The sequence below is a fragment of the Lethenteron reissneri genome, chromosome 26 (assembly GCF_015708825.2).
Source record: "Lethenteron reissneri isolate LAM-NWPU_2019-01 chromosome 26, ASM1570882v1, whole genome shotgun sequence".
Lineage (NCBI taxonomy): Eukaryota > Metazoa > Chordata > Hyperoartia > Petromyzontiformes > Petromyzontidae > Lethenteron > Lethenteron reissneri.
This window is the reverse complement of record NC_083804.1, coordinates 2979042-3002971: the sequence shown is the minus strand read 5'-3', so window position 1 is coordinate 3002971 and position 23930 is coordinate 2979042. Positions and strand designations below refer to the sequence as shown.

Here is a 23930-nt window from a genome sequence, read left to right as displayed (position 1 = left end):
TTGCGGCAAGTAGTGTAATGGAAAAGGCACAAGCACATGAAGATGAGTGGGATAATGATTAAGATAATAATAGGGTTTTCACCTTTTTCTGGCAAAAAACAGGTGTTACGATGTTAAAACACCAAACTAAAACCTTTTCCAAGGAATGGTGTCTGCATTAACCACAATGCTGTGGTTTTCACACATGATGATGATTGCTTGTGTTGCAATCGAAACGTCGTGAGAATTGTATTGTTTTATTTTTATTATTTTATTAGTTCCCTTCTACGTGACTTTACCGAAAGAACCAAGAATATGAATCCCTGCAGTCACGAAAGCTTTAAATCGAATGAAAAAAAACATACTCTGATTTTGTCCTTGAAACTGATTGGTCCACACCAGAGACATCTTTCTTTTGAGCCTCGTCTCAAACGTTGTTTGACCAGAGGACGTCAAAAGGCTCCTTGTGGCGTCCTCTGGTCTAACAAAAGAAAGCTGTCTCTGGTGTGGACCAATCAGTTTCAAGGACAATGCATATATCAGAGTATGTTTTTTTTTGAATTCTGACCACAAGCATTGTGGTTAATGCAGACATGATACCTTGCAAAAGGTTTCAGTTTGGTGTTGTAACATCTTTACACCTGTTTTTTGCCAGAAAAAAGGGGGAAACCTATTACAGTATCATATTTTGGTACTGGAAAAGGAGGTCCCATGATGAATGATAAAGATGTCATTGGTACATCGATTATTAATAGTTTGATGACTGCGACAGCTGTTGATGTATATGTTAATGCGAATGATGATGACTACAATGGTGCTGTTGCTACCGATAACAAAGACAATACTGAAGCAGAAGGGGTAGTATACCAGGGAAAATCAAATTGAGTCCCAATTTTTATTACCGAGTCTTTTGCAGTACCCAGAGGAAACTCATCATCAGAGGGGATAATGATCATCCACTTGCTATACTGTCTTCAGGCAATTACACACAGCCCAGCATAATTCTCCACCTTATCCACGAACCCATCCAACCCCCCCCCCCCCATCTTCATAATTGTTATACAAGGCGTCAAGCCTCGTAAAAACTACAATATCGCCCTTTGGTGGAGGGCAAAGCAACACACACACATCGGCATTTGTGCAAGTCGGACGCGCTCCGATTGGTCGGCTCGGCCGGACAGCTGTGACATCATCGCGCTCGGCTCCCGATTCACTCCCTGCGGCAACCGATTGGCTGTAACGTGGCCCGCAGAAATTGGGGTTATCGCCACCGGTCCACACACATTCTGCACGACGAACCGGCCCGGAAGACCGCTACCCAAATTTGGCACGATTGCTGTTATCGAATTTTTTAATCATGCAGTCCATTCTACTAGAGAGTAGAAACTAAATTATACATGATTCAGGCCCACAGACTGGTGCTTTGTTGCAGAACATGTTTTAGCAAGAATGAATAAACTAGCACAGATATTGTCTTATTAATACTGAATATAGGTGTTGTTGGTAATGAATTCAAAATGATCGTATGTTACTTTACCGAATCAGTGGTGGTATACTCGTGAAGTATTTGAAATCACAATCTTGTCCCTTAGATGTTTGCATTAATATCCTTAGGGGTCATTAAATCTTCCTCCCCTGCCATATCCAGATTTAAATTTTAATGAACCCTTAATGGATTCCTCGCTAATTACATGCTTGGCATTGTTAAGTTCAAACTGCAAAGCCTCGTGATGGTTTTGAGAACAGAACGCGTTGCGGTAAGCAGACTGACGATCTGATCGCAGGCACTTCTGAGGGAAGCAAGAAATCTGCTCTGCCAACTTCATAGCTTCTTCAAATGCTGTGGAAACAAACACAAATATTTGTAATACATAATATTGGCGACATAGTATTACGGTATTGTGTATTGTACCATAGGTTGCATCACCCTACAAAGTACAATGTTTGCCCAAATAGTAGACATCAAAGGCAGCAATATCAACATAACGTTGTTGTGCATAATATTGTTTATTCCCAATAAAACTGACAATTCCATGTTGCCTAGTGCACTAGGTATTCAGCTCCTTTGTAAATCTGCCAGTGGAACACAACCACAAGGAACTGTGGTAGTGCCAGATGTAAAAACGTGTCTAATTTAGTTTCATGCTTATGTGCAATGATGAAAACACTTTTCAAACTTTCAAATATATTTTGTTTTTAACCAGGTGAGAACTCTGGAGACCAGGATAGAGTGTCATTTGCAAGAGAGACCCGGGGCATTAATTAGTCTGGCAGTAGGGGCCGATTATTACGTTGTGTGTGTTTATATATAATCCCAATAGAGTCATTTGCGGTGTAATTTTCGAATGCGGCAAAATTGGATCCCGACGCCGGCATACAATGGCCTGCTCTTGCGAATGACGTCCATGGGGTTATTATTTTTTTCACCAACTTTCACCGTGTCACGCCGGATTCGAACCGTGAATCACTGCAACGAGCGGCGAACGCGAGGCCGCTGGGCCCAAGTCGACGCCCAAGGGTAGGAGCATCATTTTCCCCAAATGAGTGAAAAATATTTTAACAAACTTTTCATTCCCTTCATTGACAAGCGAAACGGCAGGAGGATGGAGTGCAGGAGCGAGCGCACGCAACGCGGCCCAATCCGTGCTGCGTCGATGACCTCTCCTATCTATCTCTCACACCGGACTCACAGGAATAGCCTCGAGAAAAAAGATTTGAAAATGCGGAACTGCGTGTGGAAGCTGCCATGCCAACTAAAATTTGAGAGCAAGTATAAAGTAATGAGATACCATACTATTTATAGTCGGACAGAATTTCATTATTTTATATTCTACCGCAGCGTCCACACTGCACAGTGGCCAGGTTCAGGTTATCAAACGTCTTTCTGTCACTGTTCCACAAGAGAACGCTCAATCAATGACTGCATCGTTGTGCACCGACACGTAAGGCCGTCAATCGCTTACAGCATGTAAAGGGTTAAGATACAGTTTTCGGATGAATATGATTTTCACAAACGACTTGTTAGTAAAAATCAATCGTGGATGTGTTTGATCACATCTGAACGCCATCACTATCGAGATAATGCTGTTCCTCTCGTGTTGGAGTGATCATTGTCGATATTCACATATGGCTGCAAATTCTGGGTAATGGGGGAATCTGATGAATAAAATATAGCAACTGCTGAAATGAGCTGGCTGAGAAGAATAGTGAGTGTCTAAGGCTAGAAACAATACAAATGGAAGCAATAAGAGAACCACTGGAACAAGAGGTTACACTGACCAAGAGATGAACCAGGAGAGAGACGACTGCGGTGGTTTTGACGCGCGTCTAGGACAGATCCAGAGAGAATTGTGGACTTGGCGTACACACGCACAGGCGCACAAAACGTAGAGGAGCACGAAAGGCTCACTCAATTGAGTCGGTGAAAAATGATCTCGAACAAAAAGTGCGACGAGTAGAGGAAGCCGTAAAGCTGGTGCAAGACAGGAACAGGTGGAGAGATCTCACTCGGCCCCAGCGTCTCTACGGGAATACGGAATGGAACTAACGAAGAAGAGAGGAAAAGAGGTTGTACTGATCACTTGCGAGTATGGATAACTATTCATGGGCATGTTATAGCGCTGAGTGTAGTGGGAAAATATACAAGTACACCGACACAGAGTGTGACTTTGGAGGCATAGATGAGTGGAGTTTCTCATCAATTGGGTTTTTAATTGACTTGAACATTCGCGACATTTTTGATATGGAATGCTTAAAGTAGCTTTCACTGGAATACTGGCCCCCATGCTCACTCACTTTGCAGACACAAATACGTCTTTTCCACTTGCACATCTAAACTGTGCCAGCCCGGCATCGGTCAGGAGGAACAGGCTTTGTTTGCCCACTGCAGAAGCAAATCCGTGCCGCTGACATCACGCACAGTGGGACGTCGAGATGCATGTCGATGACTCAGTGGCGCACACGGACACACTCGCACATACACTGGCATATACTCACACGCTCTCTCACACACACAGACAGACACACACTCTAACACAGCACCTCTGATTAGCACGGTTGGCTACGTACAGTGCGAAAGAAGTTAAGCATACGTACACACAACACACATTTCTTCAGCGCCCCAACGTTCTGGCTAGCTTGAGATGATGTCGGACACATTGCACGCCGTATTAGCCTTGCCCCGAGCCCAGATTTTCCCCAACAAAGATTATGGCTCAGTTCGGTAAATAGCCAGTGGAAATCTACCCATGCTGGCTCGGCTCAGATGTGCCCGTGGATATAAAGGGGTAAAAATTGTCTTCGTGTGAGGCAAACCTTTTCCCTTGGTCGTAATCCGATTGGCCAATCCAAAATGGAACGCCTCCTGTGCGTCAACTGGACGGCCAGTCAGAATAAGATCCAGAGCTCGGGACAGTCCAATTAACTTGGGAAGTCTGACAGTGCCTCCGTCGATCAGAGGTACTCCTACAAAAAAGGGAGAAACAATATTTTAAAATATTAGACATTATTATCGTCGACCTCTCATAATAGACAAATGAAACAATGCGCTTGAAACTATTAAGTCAACATTTCCGAATTTATAATTACTGATTAAGACAATAGACGACATGGCATCATTCTAACATGTAACACTAGAGGGCAGCCTATCCTACAGCTGGGGTGAGGTGATACAAGACCTGAACATCACCAGGCATTCACCGCTCACCTAACGCCACTCACCAGACACGTGACATGCACACCAGACACTTACCACTCACCTAACACGAATCACCACTCGTCAGTCATTGCCACCAGACCTTCAACGCTCACTACCCACTAGGCCAGGGGTTGGGAAACTGCGGATCTGGAGCCGCATGTAGTTCTTTTAGGACTTAATTTTCTTGATTTTTTTATATACCGAATTTGGAGAAAAAAACGGCTCTTCGTGTTATTTCGTCTGCCGACCCCTGGCCATAATAGTCCAGTTCACCATAGGCAGGGCTCGGCAACCTATAGTCCCGCATGTGGCTCATTAAGGACCGCTTCGTGACGTATTCACACGCATCGCAGCTCTTGAAATATTGACTTGTTACCGAATTCGAAAAAATGTATCTTCCTGTTATCTTGGTTGCCGACCCCTGCATTAGGCAATTATACTCACCAAACACTCTCACCAGACACCACTGACGATGCCCTGAACGTATACGAATCGTCTTTTAACAGTTTACTTCGACAGCAGGGGAGACGACTTTTGAAGTGAACGAATGTGCTCTTTTTTACCAAACCGTCTGCAGAAGACACCCATCGTGGCATCTTCCTCGACCACCCTCATGTCCGCAAGCAAGGCCAGCTCCAGCCCGCCGGCCACGGCGTAGCCGCTCACCGCAGCAATCACAGGCTTCGTCAGCTCCATGCGCGACGGGCCCTGCGTAAAACCAGCAATGACGACGCATCAGGAGCGACACGTCCACGTACTTATGATGCATCTCTCAAAATATTCCATGCGCAGCGATCTGGAAACCGCCTTACGTTGTCTAATATAGATTTACACAGCGGCGCCTTGTTCCGAGGCGCTTTACGATTACTGTGTATACATTGTACATACGATGATGGTGGTTGAGATAATAAGAACTGGGATTATCATGAAAAGTGGTGGTGTAGTTATGGTGACAGGTATCAAGGAAGGGGTAGTGATAGGGGTTGGGGTAGGCCTGGTCATAGCTGGGAGTAGCAGCAGCAGGATGGGCTAGGGGAGAAGACATGGGGGTAGTTTTAAGGGAGGAACAGAAGCAATGATAGTGAAGATGATTGCTCTGTGTGTTGCAGTGAAGGGGGACAAGAAGGGAATGCAAACGAGAGCGAGACTGGGCGCAGGGCGAGGGAGGCACAGACAGGGACAGTAGAGATCATAGTCTGTACAGAGGCCCCTTATTGTGTGTAACATCTGCGTTACGCAGCGTTTGATATCTCCACGCTAAAAATGGGTCACGCCAGTTGCCTCACCTATGCCTGGTGGGGTGGTATGTCGTCAGCAAAGCAATGGGGATTAGATCACCTCATCCTTCTCTGATATCCATCAATTCACTACAATTGAGAACCCGATTTAACCACGGGTGGCTGAACCCGGATTCAAACCCAGCGGTGACAGCTCAGCTCTCCCATGTGTGAGCCACACTGCCACCGCTGTTGGGAAAATGTCAACGTGCATCATTCCTCATGGAGAGGCTGGGTGAATGGGCAACTGTTTTCTGGTGTTTAGTGCTGTGGTGCCTTGGCCGACTGATCTGACCTGCCTGCCCTTATGCTAAAAAATGTCACACGTTTGCAGTACAGAGGTTGTTCAAGTTTCTCTGCGTAGAATGTCAAGCAATGACAAGGCATTCACCATTGGCCCAGGCCCTTTGCCTACGTCTGGTATTGTGATCGGTGTTGTCGTGTTGGCGAGTTCTTTCAAGTCGTACCCTGCGCAAAAGTTTCCACCTGGAATAAAAACAAAAGTACATTATAGTACGCACATGCAATTTACCAAGGCTCTTTGGAATTACGTTCGCAAGAACGTTACGAACGTATATGAAACAGTAGCTAGCGTATTCTCCGCATTATAAGACGCCACAAAGTAAGACGCACCCCCCTCCCCCAAACCTGTGCCCAGTGTCAATAAGTTAAAAGTAATTTGCTGCTCAAATGAGCATTGAAGCATTTGTACTTATCTCTTGGTTTACAGCCCAGCAGAGCCAGTGGTAGAAATTCAACGTTGCTATGGCAGACGTCAGTGTATCCAAAGGGTAAATTAAACTGCACAAATTGTTAATTTGAAAACAGAGCGAGTTAATATGCTTACTGTATAGTAAAACAAACCAATGTAATAATATTTGTGTCAGACCATATGGGTACGGCAACCATCTCCTAGTAAACCTACTCGCAGCAATAACGATCCGCTTGATATGGCACGGCCTGTCAGCGAAACTAATGCAGTCAGATCCACCGGTCTGCTCATGTGAAATAATAATAAACAGATGCTCTTTATGGCCAGGTGTCAGCCCATTGAGATTCGTGGTAATTTTTTTCAAGTAACGTAAAATCAGCTGGTATGCTCCTCCACTGGATGGTCTGAGGAGACATTAACAACTCAAATAATGAATATAAACAACTTTTGAACATTGATACAATCATAAATAATCTTAACGGAAATGTTTTTTCATTGAATGGGTTTTGTTACACAGAGTAAATATGTTGTTAGATAAATTTTTCACATGATTGTAATTATAAGAATGTACTCAAATCGGAGTGGTGATTGTATTCCGGCTGAAAGATTGTACTCTTTCAAGGCCCTAAACCATGGGGTATTTCCCAGTGTCCTTTCATGTCCAGCGGAATTTTGGATTGTTAAGTACAAGGCCATCGAGGAGGCGGCTCGGAAAGTCGTGCCTCCCAATTATTTGTCCATGCTCGCTTCTGTTGGGGGTGATCATGAAGCAATTGCTCACAGCTAGCAGGGAGCGCAAAGTGGAAAACTACGACTCGCTTGCCCCTGGAGCGCTCCCCGGCACTCGCTGTGCACGAACAACCGCCTGCGCTATTTATTTTTAGCACGAGCAGTGGGCCGTACCAAATAGGTGATCTCAACATGCGAGGGGAATGCGGCGACGGGCCAAGATTGCATCACGCAAACATCTGGGTTTTTCAAATTTATGCTGGGCTCCCGGTAATAATACGGTCACTAAATATCCATTAATTTTGTTTAACGTGGAGTGTCTAATGCGTTACAATGCTCGTCTCTTAACACGATGCGCCTTCGTATCTCTCAACTTTGCGGAGGCGCCGACCTCCACCTACTCGGAATTCTTCTCTCATACAGTTCCTCACCAACGCTTCTGCCAAAAACCCTTGGGCCCAGCCTTCATCGTACAATCATTCATCGTAAATGTTACACCTTGTAATAACATTGGCACTGAATAGTATAATCATGATGTCATTATGTGATCATGATAAAATGTTAAAACACCAAACTGAAACCTTTGCAAGGAATCGTGTCTGCATTTACCACATTTACTTGTGGTGAACATGCAAACAAAAAAACATGCTCTGACAGTATATGGTGCATTGCCTTTAAAAATGATTGGTCCACACCAGAGACAGCTTTCTTTAGAGCCGAGTCTCAAACAGTGTTAGACCAGAGGACGCCAAAAGGTGAATAGCAAAAAGACAACGCACTATCAGGACATTGAGAGCTCGGGGTGAGCAGCTACATTATGAGACCTCCTTTGCCAGCATTAAATTATGATAATATGGTTTTCTCCATTCTGGCAATACAACGGGTGTGTTAAGATGTTTAAAACACCAAACTGAAACCTTTGCAAGGAATCACGTCTGCATTTACCACATATACTTGTGGTGAACATGCAAACAAAAAATACATGCTCTGACAGTATGTGCATTGTCTTTGAAACTGGTAAATTCGACACGATTCCTTGCAAAGGTTTCAGTTTGGTGTTTTAACATATCAACACGTGTTTTATTACCAGAAAGGGGAAAACCCTATCATCATACTTTAAAACTGGCAAAGGAGGTCTCATGATGATCATGAAAAAATAATCTACTTAAAGAATTTTGACATTTTTAGCGTACGACCTTAAAATCATAAAACGACGGGTGTTTCGTAAGTCGTGCGCACGTATTGGGGGCGCTGGTTGTACGCGGAGTCGAGCATGTTGGGGAGGCATTAAAGGCTAGAACAGCCTTGGGGGGCGTGGGGGGGTGTCTGGGAATAGTGAGTCAGACAAAATCTACCGAAATAAGTGCCGACAAATGCTAATTGGAGCATAAAGGTTCTGCTTTATGTGCTAGGATGGGAACACCATCTTTGACACATTTTATATACATGAAAGCATTAGCCTGTGAGGGCTTAACTGGGGAGAATGGAAAGCAGTTTAATGGCATTCCAGCACTGTGCTTCAATTGGAAAGGGTTAATAATAGTGGCTGTGTCATGTACTCCTGAAGGGCTTCTGTATGCACGTAACATTGGGGACTGTACAGTATGTGTAAGTGATGGTCTTGCAGTTCTGATTGGGAACGCGTTGAATATTTTTTTCAGGTACCACCTTGAGAGATGCCATTGTGCAGATTTGGAAACTACAAGTTCCTCGCACCTGTGATGTACATCTACTTGGCCAAGTCAAACGTTCAAGATAAACGTTTAGCAATTAGCCCATTACCCACGACTCCCATTATCCCCTGCAGCCATTGGATCTGCAAACCAAAACTCATCACGGATCTATATTTCCTATTATCCGAGCTTAATCCCTGGATGTTTTCCTGTAGATAAGTGGAATACCGTTGCGAATAACCCCATGGGTAACAGGAGCTGCAAAATTGGTCCCCGCAAATCTCCACGCAGAAGAGGTCTTCTGTAAAAAAATGTTATAATTTATCCCTCTTACCAACGACAACCAACCCATCGATCAAGACCTCAAGAGTGTACCTCGCTACCGGCTCAAGTGCCGATCCCCCTTCTGGGATGTCGCTGTGGGGCCGTCCATAAATTACACACGGCGTCACAAAAAGTCAGACCCCCCCCTCAAATATGACGTCACAAAGCTCTGCCCCCCCCCAAAAAAAAACATGCTTCAAATCGCTTTAAACTATTGTCATTGTAGTGCGTATTTAATGTGGCGTTGCACTCTGATGTTGTAGGAGAATTTTTGTATTAAAAAGTATATTTAATTCAGTAGAACGTGTTGTCTATATTTATTGAAAGTTGCGCATTTTGATGTGACGTCACATTTCTCAAACCCCCACCTCGTCACAAATGTCTGACCCCCCCCCCCCCCCCTAGGTGCGTGACGTCATTTATGGACGGCCCCTGTTGTCACCATCCTAGAATCTCACCCACGTCGGGAAGAACGCCGGAGAACGGAGTGGAACAACGCGGAGGTCCAGAATAGACATCCGCTCAAGACCAAAACATCGCAACCTCCTGGCCTTGACATTCCTCGAAGGCACTTTTGTGATCATCAACCACAACAGAACATGCATCAACTGATGAGCGACAGTGCGTTTTTTGGCCATGTAACCAAACCTATGAACCATTACTTATAACTCACTCTACTCCGTGCTCCTTCACTTGAGGAACAGCGAAACGAATTGTCTCCTGAACTTACCAATGCCGTGCAGAACCAGCACGAGCAGATCATCGTCCTCTTCAAACGCGGTGAACGCTTCGTGGAGCCGCTGGGCCGCCTCTGCGTTGACGCAATTACGGACATGAGGCCGGTTTATTCCGACCGACAGAATGTTGCCGTGCCTCTTACTCACAACTGACCCTGTACCTGAAAAAACAAAAGAGTACAAATGTTAATTTATATACGTGAATATTTTCGACTTGTAACGCGCCGCAAAAGGTATTCGCGTGCTCTCGTAGCGAGAGAGAGAGAACGACTCGAGAGGGGTGAGGAACTCCGGACGAGCAAGAAGGCGGCCGGGCACCAACAGTTGCCCAAGTTCAGTGGCCCTCTATATATTAAGGTGTTACCGGCCAATTAGGTGGTCGCGAAGCAGCATTTGCCCCAACATTCTGGTCAAGGCTATACGGGGGCGATCTTTGTCTTTGGACACCGGAGCACTCGGCGAACACCCACCCACGCGTGCGAGGGGGAAACACTCAATCCCATGCAGACGGAACGGGTGGGGCCCACGTGTCTGCTTGCACCCACGCGTGCGAGGGGGAAACACTCAATCCCATGCAGACGGAACGGGTGGGGCCCACGTGCCTGCTTGCACCCACGCGTGCGAGGGGGAAACACTCAATCCCATGCAGACGGAACGGGTGGGGCCCACGTGCCTGCTTGCACCCACGCGTGCGAGGGGGAAACACTCAATCCCATGGAGACGGAACGGGTGGAGCCCATGTGTCTGCTTGCACCCACGCGTGCGAGGGGGAAACACTCAATCCCATGCAGACGGAACGGGTGGAGTCCACGTGTCTGCTTGCACCCACGCGTGCGAGGGGGAAACACTCAATCCCATGCAGACGGAACGGGTGGAGTCCACGTGCCTGCTTGCACCCACGCGTGCGAGGGGGAAACACTCAATCCCATGGAGACGGAACGGGTGGAGTCCACGTGTCTGCTTGCACCCACGCGTGCGAGGGGGAAACACTCAATCCCATGGAGACGGAACGAGTGGAGCCCATGTGTCTGCTTGCACCCACGCGTGCGAGGGGGAAACACTCAATCCCATGCAGACGGAACGGGTGGAGCCCATGTGCCTGCTTGCACCCACGCGTGCGAGGGGGAAACACTCAATCCCATGCAGACGGAACGGGTGGGGCCCACGTGTCTGCTTGCACCCACGCGTGAGAGGGGGAAACACTCAATCCCATGCAGACGGAACGGGTGGGGCCCACGTGTCTGCTTGCACCCACGCGTGCGAGGGGGAAACACTCTATCCCATGCAGACGGAACGGGTGGGGCCCACGTGTCTGCTTGCACCCACGCGTGAGAGGGGGAAACACTCAATCCCATGCAGACGGAACGGGTGGAGCCCATGTGCCTGCTTGCACCCACGCGTGCGAGGGGGAAACACTCAATCCCATGCAGACGGAACGGGTGTGGCCCACGTGTCTGCTTGCACCCACGCGTGCGAGGGGGAAACACTCAATCCCATGCAGACGGAACGGGTGGGGCCCACGTGTCTGCTTGCACCCACGCGTGCGAGGGGGAAACACTCAATCCCATGCAGACGGAACGGGTGGAGTCCATGTGTCTGCTTGCACCTACGCGTGCGAGGGGGAAACACTCAATCCCATGCAGACGGAACGAGTGGAGTCCACGTGTCTGCTTGCACCCACGCGTGCGAGGGGGAAACACTCAATCCCATGCAGACGGAACGGGTGGAGTCCATGTGTCTGCTTGCACCCACGCGTGCGAGGGGGAAACACTCAATCCCATGCAGACGGAACGAGTGGAGTCCATGTGTGTGCTGCACTGCCTCCCCCTGGCGAACCAGGGTACACGGCTCCTCCTGGGGTTGTTGAAGTTTGACGTCGATTTAACGCCTGGAGGCTGTTTTGGCCGTCCCCGACTTACGCACGCACTCACGAACCTTGACCGCGGAACTATTTTGTTAAGCGGAGCAATCCTCAACGAGAGTGAAGTTTGTGCGTGCGCGCGAGTGCGTGGGGGTGACGATTATCTGAACCGGTCCTGGGCCTCCCCTAGGTCGACTCAGCCTCAAATGAGTACCTGGTGCGACGTGTAAACATCGCTACTAGGGAGACAAAGGCGGCCGGGCGTGGCGTTGGCCACCCACCCCCTTCGTATGCCACAGTGCCGGCCTTCGTAGGTGCTTCTCGCTAACAGCACTTGCCCCTACAGTCTGTTACAGGCTACACGGGGGATCTTTGCCATTGTGTGCGTGCATCCACCACGGTCACCTGGCTCCCCGTGCGTGCAGAGACCCCTCGACCCGGGGACGCGACAGAGGCGCCCAGCAGCGGAGACACGGGAGAGAGGGGGGACACGGGAGACACGGGGCAGCAAGGAGACACAGACACGGGAGAACCAGCAATCATCATCAGGGCGTCTCGGCAGGAGATTCATCCTGACGGCATGACGTTTCAGCAGGAGCGTCATCCTCACGGAGCCGATGTCCCTACAGCAGTACTGGATACAAAAAAATAAGAAAGCATAGAACAAAAAGAAGAAATAACAAAAATGAAAAAAAAACTAAGAAAAAAAATTATTAGAAAAAAGAAATAATAAAGAAAAAAAAGAGAAAAAATAAAAGGACACACACACACACGTGTTTGTGTGTGTGTGGGAGACGAGAGAGTGGGCCCTGCCAGTCGATTCGATTCCCGTGTCGCGCTCACGGCGAACTCGTTGTCGATTCAGGAATCTGGGTCAAGTTTCAAGTGCAATTGGTGTTACCAGGTGAGACTCGAGAGAGACTGAATCAGGATCCTGTATTTATTTATACTGGAGGAATCCGATGAGCTATAAAGCTCTTTTTTACATATGTATAAAAATATACCTACTGGGGGAATTCGATGAGCTGTATAAACTCAACTTTTAATTTACCAGGTAAGGCCCACTGAGCTAAAAAGCTTTTTCAGAAGCGACCTGGCCACAAATGATAGCTCAGCGAAGTGGCTTATCATCGTGTGCACATTTATAGCACCTAAATACTCTAAATGCACGCATCTAAATGTGGTGGGAAAAACCAGAGGACCCGGAGAAAAATCCACACGGCCACAACATGCAAACTCCAAATATACAGGTGTCAGGGTCAGAATCGAACCCACGACCTCCTGTATACCAAGGCGAGGTAGCATCTCACCACCGTGGCACCATGAAGCCCCAATTATATTGTCATCCCTTGCACCGATCTCTCCCCTATCTTGTTTATACTGCTGCAATGCCTTCACGATCTCTTTACAAATTTTCCTCGGCCATGCTTTTGGGTTTCCAACTTTGCACTTCAGTCAATGGTGGCATCCCCAAGCCCCTGAGGATTAACGCCTGGCGTGACGTCAGGCGGCAACACAGCTTGACTTTTCAGCTTTTATGAGCTGCTTTGAAGTGAAACCATAGTAACCCTTGAGGTTAAACTAAAAAAAATGCATTTCCAAATATGACTTCAACTGTACGGAGTTATGTCACAAGATTATGAAACTGTCACACAGAACTCTTTAAGTCACAAAAACAGCCCTAAATGTTGACATCACAGGACCACTTCTTCAGTCCGTTTCTGTGCATAGGAGATGCAAACTTCGTGTCCTGCAAATGGCGTTGATCACACAATAGAATCCCACTTAAAAAGTTTCCACAATTCACAAGCGTTATATCACTAAAAATGTTTAATGACACCAGTGTGACGAATAATTATAATAATCAACTCATTACATTTATTGCACAGGAACAAACTGGAATGAATCGATGCGTATATATAATACACCACAGTTTTAATGAACAGAGAATTGCATCTTTATACAAAATGTACTCATAATTCTCAACAATATAATCCATTTGTTTTAAGGAGCATACATTCATGTTACAGAGGGCATTGCTTTCATTTGTACTTCTCGTTCATTTCTGCTTCCAACTTGATCAAGTATTCAAAAAATCGTTCGGCATCCTCCAGATTAACGTTCATCTGCAACGACAAACATCACATTAAAAAACAAAACCTGAGTATTTTTCTCAACTCATTTTATCTCAATGTCAATAACCCCCTTCCACCCCCCACCACACACAATCGTTGGACTATCGTCCTTGAACACCGTTTCACTTGCATCCACAAGGGCAAAGTGAAAGTGTTTTTTTTCCTGCTCACATAAGCGTTGAGATGGCCCTCCGCCAGCAGTACAAATTACACATTCCAAGGCCATTTGCCCCACAGCACCGACTGCCTGTGCTGACTTCACAAATTAGTGCCCAATTTATCAACTTCGGATGGGTGACAGTTGTGTCAAACCTTGACGAGGAATTCAGAAACCTTCCCAATTTGCGCGTCAAGCACTTCAAGAATGGCACCTGGCCAGATAAATATCGATTGTAAGTTACATTCCGCTTGCAAACCACCAGCTGGAAGACGGTCTCTCCACGTAATTCCCAACGTGAGGGTTGTTTGACCATACTTCAATATGCAGGTCATTGTGGGTTGGTAAAAAGGAGGCGGGCCAGAACCGGTGAGGATAGAACCTGCCACCCATGCTAGCCGTGCCCAGGATTCAAACTCAGGTCACTTGGTTTATTGTGGAATGTGCTCACCACTGTACCATCACTCCAGCCTATTACTTATTTAGAGACTATAGCAAAGCACACATTACAGGATTAATAATGTAGAGACAATTAACAAATGAACACCTTGTACATTTGGTATTGTGTCCTGATAATCAGTCTGGGTGAATCCGACTTTTATTTTGTATGTCACTATTCATTTTGGTCCACAAGGCTTATTCGGTCAATTTAACTTCATCTTCATACGACATTTAAATATGCATTATTCACAAACAAATATCATGAAACCTTATTATATTGAATGTTTTCAAATGTGTGTTTAGTAACCTGAGCGAGGGCTATTAGTGTACATGCGTATACAAATGCCACATGTGCCCATGTGCGTATCAAACCTTGTCAGCCTGAACATAGTTTTTGCCCATTCCTGACGTGGAGCTTTTGTATTTGACCAGTGGATCCAACGTGACTGGCTTCTTTCCAAACAACCACACCTGGAACACACGTGTGTGCCACACCAAGGAAATGAACGATGACTCCACCGTTCACGAATCGATATGTGAAAGTTTGTGCGCCTTTTGGCGTCATCTGGTCCAACCCATATGAGACTAGGCTCGAAGGAAAGCTGTTTCGGGTGTGGACCAATCAACTTCAAGGACAGTGCACATTATCAGAGTTATGTCTTTTGTTTGTATTTATGACTGCAGGTATTGCGGTCTATGCAAACATGACTCCTTGCAAAAAGGTGTCAGTTTTGTTGCCAGATAGAAGGGTAAAGAACCAATTATCATGTGAAAGTTGTTTTACGATTGATTTACTGTCTCATCTGCACAAGAGAGAGAGAGAGGGCTTGCCACATGGCATCAAGAAAAAGTAATTGTGCATGTTTATTGCCTGAATTATGCATCGCCGCTGGCAGAAAAAAACACACATTATTTGTTTAATGCAATAAAAATAGGATGTACTCACCAGAGCTTCAGCACCATTTTTTGGAGATAAAGTATAACTGTTCGTGAAAATCCTGATCTAATAGAAATCAAAAAAATATGATTACAATTAATCATGTTTGAGATGTTCCATTTAGCAATGCTGGCAGAGATATTCAGGGTAACTCTGTGTTTTTATTGCGTAAAGAAAATGTTAATCATGGAAACAAACCCATCAAGGCAGTGGTTAGCATGCTATAAAATGAACCTGTCAACCTGAGTTTTTAGTTTTATTCCCGGCTATTGCGGACATCAGCGGCGAGTGCTATCTGAACTGGTGCTGACCCAAACCCTCTCCCTTCGCCAAACACGCACTGAAAAGTGTGCATTATCAAACAACTCCCAGAAATAATGTAGCTTTGGGAGGCCTTCACCCAACAGTAGATTAATAAAGAGCTGTATATTATAAAGTTTGAACTCAACTAAAGAACAGTGTCACACCATCAGTGTCAATAACAATTTTAAGATCACTTTCGTCACACCTATTGCTCTCACGAGGCTGCGATGAATGTAGACGTAACGCGAGAAAGAAAATCACATTCAAGTGTGCGGTCTGTGTTGTGTAGGTGGGGATGTAATATCAGTGCATATAGTGTGTGAGTAACATTACCAGCCACATGATTGGAAGGATAAGAGTCCAGAAGAAGGCAGGCAATATGTTGTATGTCATATTTGTCATTACCAAACCAGGGCACACCACACTCGAGTACAGTCCCTATAAAGACACAGGCGTACATATAAGTTCCCATCAAAACACAAATTAAAATGCAATCTTTTAAATATCAATTGAAGTTGTAATCGAGGAAACATGTATGACAGCGCTTGCATGAGCACGTTAGAGTACCTTCTCATTGTACTGCTGGTTGAGTGCCACGCTCAGTAAATCGACTGCGTATTTCGACGAGCTGTAGGGCTCACAGCCTTTCTTGTGTTGAGGATCACTGGCATCGAAGGCTGACGCTCTTGCGTTGCTCGAAGAAGTCCACACAAGCTGCGATGGCGTGTCCGGACGACAAAGCAAATCCTCCAATTGACGTATCTTGAGAACACGCGCACACACACAGAACGTTCTGCATACATTATTTAACTAGAAACACACACAAACAGGAATGTGAGGATTCCATAACAATTAAATAACATGGAACAAAAATGCCCTCGTAAACTTATGGTTTATAACTGCACAAACCTGGGCTACATAAATACATACATTTAACACTCTTTGTTTTTTTCGGTAAAGTCACGTAGGTAAAAAAATAAAATAAAATATATGAAATCACGACGTTTCGGAGGCAATAATTTTGCTGTGACGGTGCCACCTGAAGACGGAAGCTTGTCTTGCCTCCGAAACGTCGTGATTTAATTAATATGAATTTTATTTTTTTACCTATGTGACTTTACCCAAAAAAACAGAGTATAGACCCTTGCAGTCACGAAAACTTCAAATCTAGAATTACATTTAAGACGTAGGGCTTTTCGCGACCAATATTATCATAAAGTTTGTTTGGGTTAGATTGGCAGTACCTCGCTGGGTGAGAAATGCAACATATTTTATTCAATAACAGAACAATAAAAACCTACAAGTCTTCAATAGAATGGAAGAGCGTCGAGTAGATTAAAAATGCATGGTTTCCCGTGACCTAACAGTAATGCATGGAGCGTGCAGCGCACTAACCAAGATAAAATGCCCAAAGACATTGGTCGTGAAGACGTTCTGCAGACCATCTTCATTCACGCTGTCTTCTTGGGTTAGCAGCCCCTCACCCGTGGCAAACATCCTTACAACATTCCTAATCATCATCACACACACACACATGCACGCGCCACTTGTAAAAATCACTAAAAGCACTTACCATTAAGCTAGGCAAATTGTAACCATTTAACGGACACTCTATCTGAAGCGTAGAATACACGATACCTTCCAACAGTTGATAAGAGATAACATTTACACATCGACCTTCTTGCCACTCTCACTGGTTTAGTTCCAGGTATTTCATCCCGCGCTGTGTTTCATGCCGGGGTATTTCACCGCTTGTGCAGTTGGGTTGCAGTGATATGGTGATACTATGATGTGTATATTCGGATATAAGGTCCAGGATAAATCGTACAATCCGTTTTGAAAAATATAGTTTCATTGTATTTTGTTGCTTACTTTATCTATTGAAATACGTTATTTCAAATGTAATGTTTCAAATGAAAGTTGACAATAAAATGTCTTAACAAGTCTGAATGACACTTTAAATTAGTACTTTGCACCATGTTTTCCGGATAAATGAATTTCATGGCGATGTCATGTTTTATAGTTTCATTATTTATTAAGTAACTGAGAGTGTGTGCTTTATAAAACTCAACGTTTAACATACTCTAAAATTTGCACAAAACCAAACCCGCATAGAGAATTATATAGAGTGTGCAAATACTTTTTTTATATTCTCATAAACTTACATTTTCTTGGTTTATTTAATAAAACATTTTTATGCTGATGCAGCACGAGCATTAAATATTTGTTTTGCAGAGCTGTGTGGAAACATAATACAATTACAGTACCTGGAAAATAGCCCAGAAAAGTAGGCCGACCAGTTCACACGAGGGTTTGGCATAATCCCTGCGTTCAGATAAAGGTAGTCCAAGCGCTTGTACCTGTGCAATTGACACACGCACACTCTCAGTTATAGAATTGTGATCTCACGTGGAATTTATTTTACTTCAGTATGAAATACAGCACTTGTGTTCTTCAGGTAGACAAGAGATGGCGAGGGCTTGGGGAGGCCATCATAAGAGCCGTAGATTGATCAACGTTTAAAACGAGAGACATTTGTGTTGATGAGGGCCAAAGAAACATGTCCACTGGCAGGGATGGAGCAATGAAATCAGCTCTTGTGCAAGAACGAGCATGAACTGTTGCATTGAGAGACTCTAAGAGACGACAAAGGCTTGGGGAGACCTTCATCTAGCAGTGGACAGAATATGAGTAATGATGAGGATTTTCCAACCCTAGCGTCCACCCCCCATGTGAAGTTTGATAAGGCGGGTACGTCGATTGTAATGGTCAAATAGAAGCGAAGCTATAAGAATAGGTGTTACCCTTTCTGGCAATAAAACAGGTGTTAAGATGTTAAAACACCAAACTGAAACCTTTTGAATCCTTGCTAAAAGGTTTTGATACTGGCAAGGGAGATCCCATGAGAAGTGAAGCTCAAGCCAGAAACTATTAAATCACAACTTTTTTGTCCACTTACTACGCAACCCGGGTCAAGGTGCACATCGCACCGTTGCTTGATTTGTTGCGCCGCTCGGTACACAGACTCCACGTGGCTCACGTCCACGCGCAGCAGGGCCACATCGGCACCGGGGTGAGCGGCCAGGAGCTCCCGGCGAGCGCCCTCGGCCCGCACGGTGCTCCGACACGCCAGGCACAGGTGCAGGCTGGGCTCCCGAGCCAGGAGACGCGTGCACAGCGCCAAGCCGATGCCACTGTTGAGACACGGCACATCCGCACACATCCGCATCATCGATTAGCACGGTTGGCTCCGTACGGTGTCAAAGAAGTTTGGAATACAGGCACAAGGAAGACATCGGACAAGTTTTTTTCACAGCGGCGGTGCGCGCTTATAATCCGGAACTGTGGAGGCGGGGGTAGGTGGGCGTCGATGTGCCATACCCTGATTTTCCAGAAGGCAGTAAAGAAAATATGTGGGCTCCACCTGTATGTATAGCTTCTTTCGCACATCTTCTTGGTTCTTTCGGTAAAGTAACGTAGAATGGAAATAATAAAATAATACAAATAAAACATAATAAAACAATTCTCACGACGTTTCGGCCACAACGCAAGCAGCCGTCCTCAGGTGGAGAGCAGGTCTGTCGAGTAGACAGAGTAGACAGATATTCAGACTCTGTCTACTCGACAGACCTGCTCTCCACCTGAGGACGGCTGCTTGCGTTGTGGCCGAAACGTTGTGAGAATTATTTTATGTTTTATTTTTATTATTTTATTATTTCCATTCTACGTGACTTTACCGAAAGAACCAAGAAGATGAATCCCTGCAGTCACGAAAGCTTTAAATCGAAATTCTTTCGCACAGTACATAGCAACCGTGCTAATCGGTGTGTTCCTTCTGTATGGGATAGAGTGTTTCCCCTTCGCACGTATGGGTTTTCTCTGGGTGCTTCAGTTTCCTCCCACATTTAAACACTTATTAATTGGCCGATAACAACTTAATGTACAGAGGAGCTCAGAGCTTGGGGAATTGTTGATCAAGGTGGCTGCCTTCCTACTAATCTGTAGTTTCTCGCACCTTTTGAGTTATTGTCTCTATGGGAGTGTGCATTGCAAATTGCAATGATATATTATTATTGTTGTTAGTTTGCCATGACTTCCAGGATAAAAGTTAAAAATTTAGAAAAAAATAAGTTAGATTTTCTATACTCAGTTTATTTAAATCAAAACTATTTCACATTAAGGGTAATCCCATGCCGGACGTACATGTCAGACACTTAAAGATGTGGGTACTCATCAATACTTAAGGTGGCTTTGACAAAGCCAGAGTTTGTCTAACAAATAGGCCTGCTATTCAGAAAAATAAAATTCTCGTCCGATTGCGTTATGACGGGAGACACACTCTGGCAAGATGCCACGAGGTTGGATGCACTCCAGACCAACTCTTCATCCGCACTGGGATGACGGGTGCAGTGCGTCTCCTGCGCGTGTCAACGCATCGACTCGTTCCATAAACAAGCCATCAAATTGATCAAACTACTGATACGTAGTTTCAAGATTACGACGACCCATGTACGTTACGGTACTTGTATTTAAAGGGACACGAGTGTATATTGTGCGCGCGTGTCTGTCTAAATTATCATGACAGAATACAGCGAGAGAAAAAAAAAACGCATTTGTAAAGGAAAATATCTAATAGGCGACTTTTCCGGCAGTATCCCTTCATAGCACAGGCATCACATACAATCGATGCAAGCATAGTAATAATAATCGATGGCCAATGTTAAACGATTAAAAAACGCAACACATTGTTAACACTGGCGTTAAAAGGACCAAAAAGGGGCAGGTACATTGCCCGAAACGTCGCCTATTGTTGTCGTGGCCTGTGCGGTTACCACAGCAACCCTCCTCAGCACGTGTCCCGTACCTGTTGGCACCCGTCACCATCACCACCTTGCGCTGTGGATCCTTCCATTGATCCTTCCCTTGATCCTTCCCGCTCCACGCGACCTCCTCCTTCATTCCTCGCCCGAAGTGCGCGACCCTCCTTCGCCCACGACACTTTAGAGACGCCTTCCGTGCGCCGTAGGCTTACCTTAATAGGTGCTCGCTAACAGCGATAGTCCCTGCAGCCGAAATCAGACGCGTCTGGTAATGTCGCCGTTAACTTATGGGGGTGTGCGTGCGAGTGTTGTGGAGGTGTAGTGGCTATCGCACGGCTCTGAACACCCCCCTACCCTGTTCTGTGTCAACAGAATGCACGCGGCGAGTGAAGGTCGAGCGAGCGATGTCCACCCGCGGTCAAAAGCAAAGCTCGAGGATGACCACGAGAGACGCACGTGGGCGACTGCTCCACGCACGAATGAGTGGGGGCCGGGGGGGGGCGGGGCCACGAGGTGGGGGGGGTGGGGCGTGAGCGAGTACGGCTCCACGATTGGCTGTTGCGCTGGCGCGAGCCGCCGGCGCGAGCGGCTGATTGGTCCAAGCCGCGGTCGCGCGAGGGCAACGAGCGGCCAATGGCTGAGCGGTAATGCGCGTGGGGTGGGGGGCTTTGGGGGGGGGGGGTGCTCACCCCTCCCCCCTCCCCCTGGCCTGGTCGCTCCCCATTGAGGAATTGCAGTCTGGAGGTTTTTACCTTCAACAACAACTAACCAACAACAACATACAGCAGCAACAACAACAACAACTATCTCAATAAACACAAGCGGCTCAGTGGCGCTCTGCATACGTGATGGTGAAAAGTGGCGGGGGAGGCGGTGGGGGGCGTGTTATTAAATGTAGGGGCAGGAGGCCCTCTAATGTGGCTATGAGATGTTGACTACATCGCCAGGTATACAGGAGGTCGTGGGCTCGATCCACGACCCTGACAGTGCCTGCTGCTGTATATTTGGAGTTTGCGTCTCTCTCTCATCATCATCATCACGGTGGCTGAGATGTTCACTACCTCGCCTGGTGTACAGGAGGTCGTCGAGTTCGTTCCTGACCCTGACAGTGCCTGCTGCTGTATATTTGGAGTTTTCGTCTCTCTCTCATCATCATCATCATCACGGTGGCTATGAGATGTTCACTACCTCGCCTGGTGTACAGGAGGTCATCGAGTTCGATCCTGACCCTGACAGTGCCTGCTGCTGTATATTTGGAGTTTGCGTCTCTCTCATCATCATCATCACGGTGGCTATGAGATGTTAACTACCTCGCCTGGTATACAGGAGGTCGTCGAGTTCGATCCCGACCCTGACGCCTGCTGCTGTATATTTGGAGTTTGCGTGTCTCTCTCCCCAGGGTCGTGTGGATTTTTTTTATCCGGGTCCTCAGGCTTTTTGCCACCACATTTATAATGAACACGGGTTCATAGTATTTATTTGTCTGCAATAAGTTTCCACTTGATAAGCCACTTCGTTGAGCTATCATTTGTGGCCAGGTCGCTTCTGAACAAAGAGCTACATAGCTCAAGTGGGCCTTACCTGGTCAAATAAAAAAAAGTTTCAAATTTCGAGGTTTAACCGTCAACAACATTACACAAGAGCGTCTGTAAGATGCAGGGAGTCTCTATGCATCTCTGTGAGTCTCGACGGGTTAATAACTATATGGTCCATAGTTTAAAAGATGCAGGGACACGCAGGAGATAAGAGATCACGAGTATCGCACGGGTCACAGTCCGTAGAGATGTGGGAGTGGTGGGCCAGGCACAGCGGGGTCACACCAGGTCAGGGGTCAGTCACAGGGCGGCTGGGACTCATCTCCAACCCTGAGTCCCAAAGTCGCACGGGTCACAGTCCAGGGTCACACCAGGTCAGGGGTTAGTCACAGGGCGGCTGGGACTCATCTCCAACCCTGAGTCCCAGAGTCGCACGGGTCACAGTCCGGGGTCACACCAGGTCAGGGGTCAGTCACAGGGCGGCTGGGACTCATCTCCAACCCTGAGTCCCAGAGTCCCAGGGCCAGGACGACCCAACAACCCTCCCACTCGATGTGTGCAAATGCAGTGGTGTGTCGATTTCAGGCGGGATTGAAATTAGCGAAGATTCTTTTGGTGAAATTATTTAGCTGTCTCATAACTCAGTTTGCATTGGCCATAATTTTTTGGGTAAGACTAAAGTTTTAGCACCTCGTGTTTTAACGAGTTCTTTTCTCGCCCACGGGGCTAAATAAGTCGGCTCCGCTGCGTACCAATTTTAACGGCTCAGATCTATCATTTCAGCTATTAAAGTACTGTATTGGCATGTTAATAAAACATTCGTAAAAGCGTTGTCACCCAATTCATCTGACGATGAAAACATCAGTGCGTTATGGCACCTACTCATAAAAACGTGGGCGTACAGAGAGCGTACTGTGTGTGATGGGTACACGAGAATGACTTTACTTTTTCAAAAGAAGTATTTACGTTTTACAAAACTGGAATGTTTTAGCAGTTAGGGTACGCGTAATTTTCAGTGTTGCATACGTATAACCAAACACAACTCAACGTCACTAACCCTGCCTTGTAAAGCATAATGCATCTACACAAACTAGTTGGGCATTGTTTCATGCAATGGATCCTAAAATGTGAACACAAATGTGCTACGAAGAGCCGTTGCCTGAAACGTCGCTATTTAAGGCTACAGTTTTTGACGAACGTGTTGACGTTTTTATATTATTGTGTGTAGCAATACGTTCAGGATGGAAATGTCGAGGTCTGCGAGCCACGAGAGGACTTCAGGAGAGAAAGTTCGTGTGGTTCTGCTACTACTCTGTTGAAGCTGCGTAGACTGGCAGTGGTTTACTATACGGTTCAAAGCGTGGGTTGCATGCCCAAAACATTACTGTGGCTTGTCTTTAATGCACATCTATGGGTCCTCTATGCATCTCTCCGAGTCTCTATTGGGAGTACAATACGGTCCATAGTTTGGGATGCATGACCACAATGGCACTCCTGTAGCTAATTGTGTGCATATATAATGAATGTCCGTGCGTATATGTATGAATGTTTAACTTCTTTCGCGCCGTACGCAGCCAACGCCACTTAACACCGTGCCACGGAGGGGGCAATCAG

The 23930-nt window shown here is 46.1% G+C and overlaps 2 protein-coding genes across 3 annotated transcripts; both read right to left on the bottom strand.

Annotated features, from left to right (window-relative positions):
- Positions 1-784: 784 nt before the first annotated feature.
- Positions 785-12729, bottom strand: LOC133347486 (carnitinyl-CoA dehydratase-like). The gene is made up of 6 exons (XM_061559774.1): positions 12394-12729; positions 10121-10288; positions 6344-6438; positions 5239-5383; positions 4294-4443; positions 785-1819 (listed from the first exon to the last, which is right to left on the bottom strand). The coding sequence occupies exons 1-6, from the start codon at positions 12590-12592 to the stop codon at positions 1590-1592; spliced, it is 987 nt and encodes a 328-aa protein (XP_061415758.1). The 5' UTR covers positions 12593-12729; the 3' UTR covers positions 785-1589.
- Positions 12730-13803: 1074 nt separating this feature from the next.
- HSD17B7 (hydroxysteroid 17-beta dehydrogenase 7) lies at positions 13804-21254 on the bottom strand. Of its 2 annotated transcripts, XM_061559773.1 has the most exons (10): positions 21136-21254; positions 20826-21024; positions 18952-19155; positions 18229-18321; positions 17357-17471; positions 16529-16723; positions 16295-16399; positions 15668-15724; positions 15094-15192; positions 13804-14114 (listed from the first exon to the last, which is right to left on the bottom strand). In XM_061559773.1, exons 2-10 carry the CDS (start codon positions 20918-20920, stop codon positions 14031-14033), a joined length of 1047 nt encoding a protein of 348 aa, XP_061415757.1. In that variant the 5' UTR covers positions 20921-21024; positions 21136-21254; the 3' UTR covers positions 13804-14030. The 2 variants fall into 2 exon arrangements, with proteins under 2 accessions (XP_061415757.1, XP_061415756.1); XM_061559772.1 differs by having other exon boundaries at positions 20826-21247.
- Positions 21255-23930: the final 2676 nt, after the last annotated feature.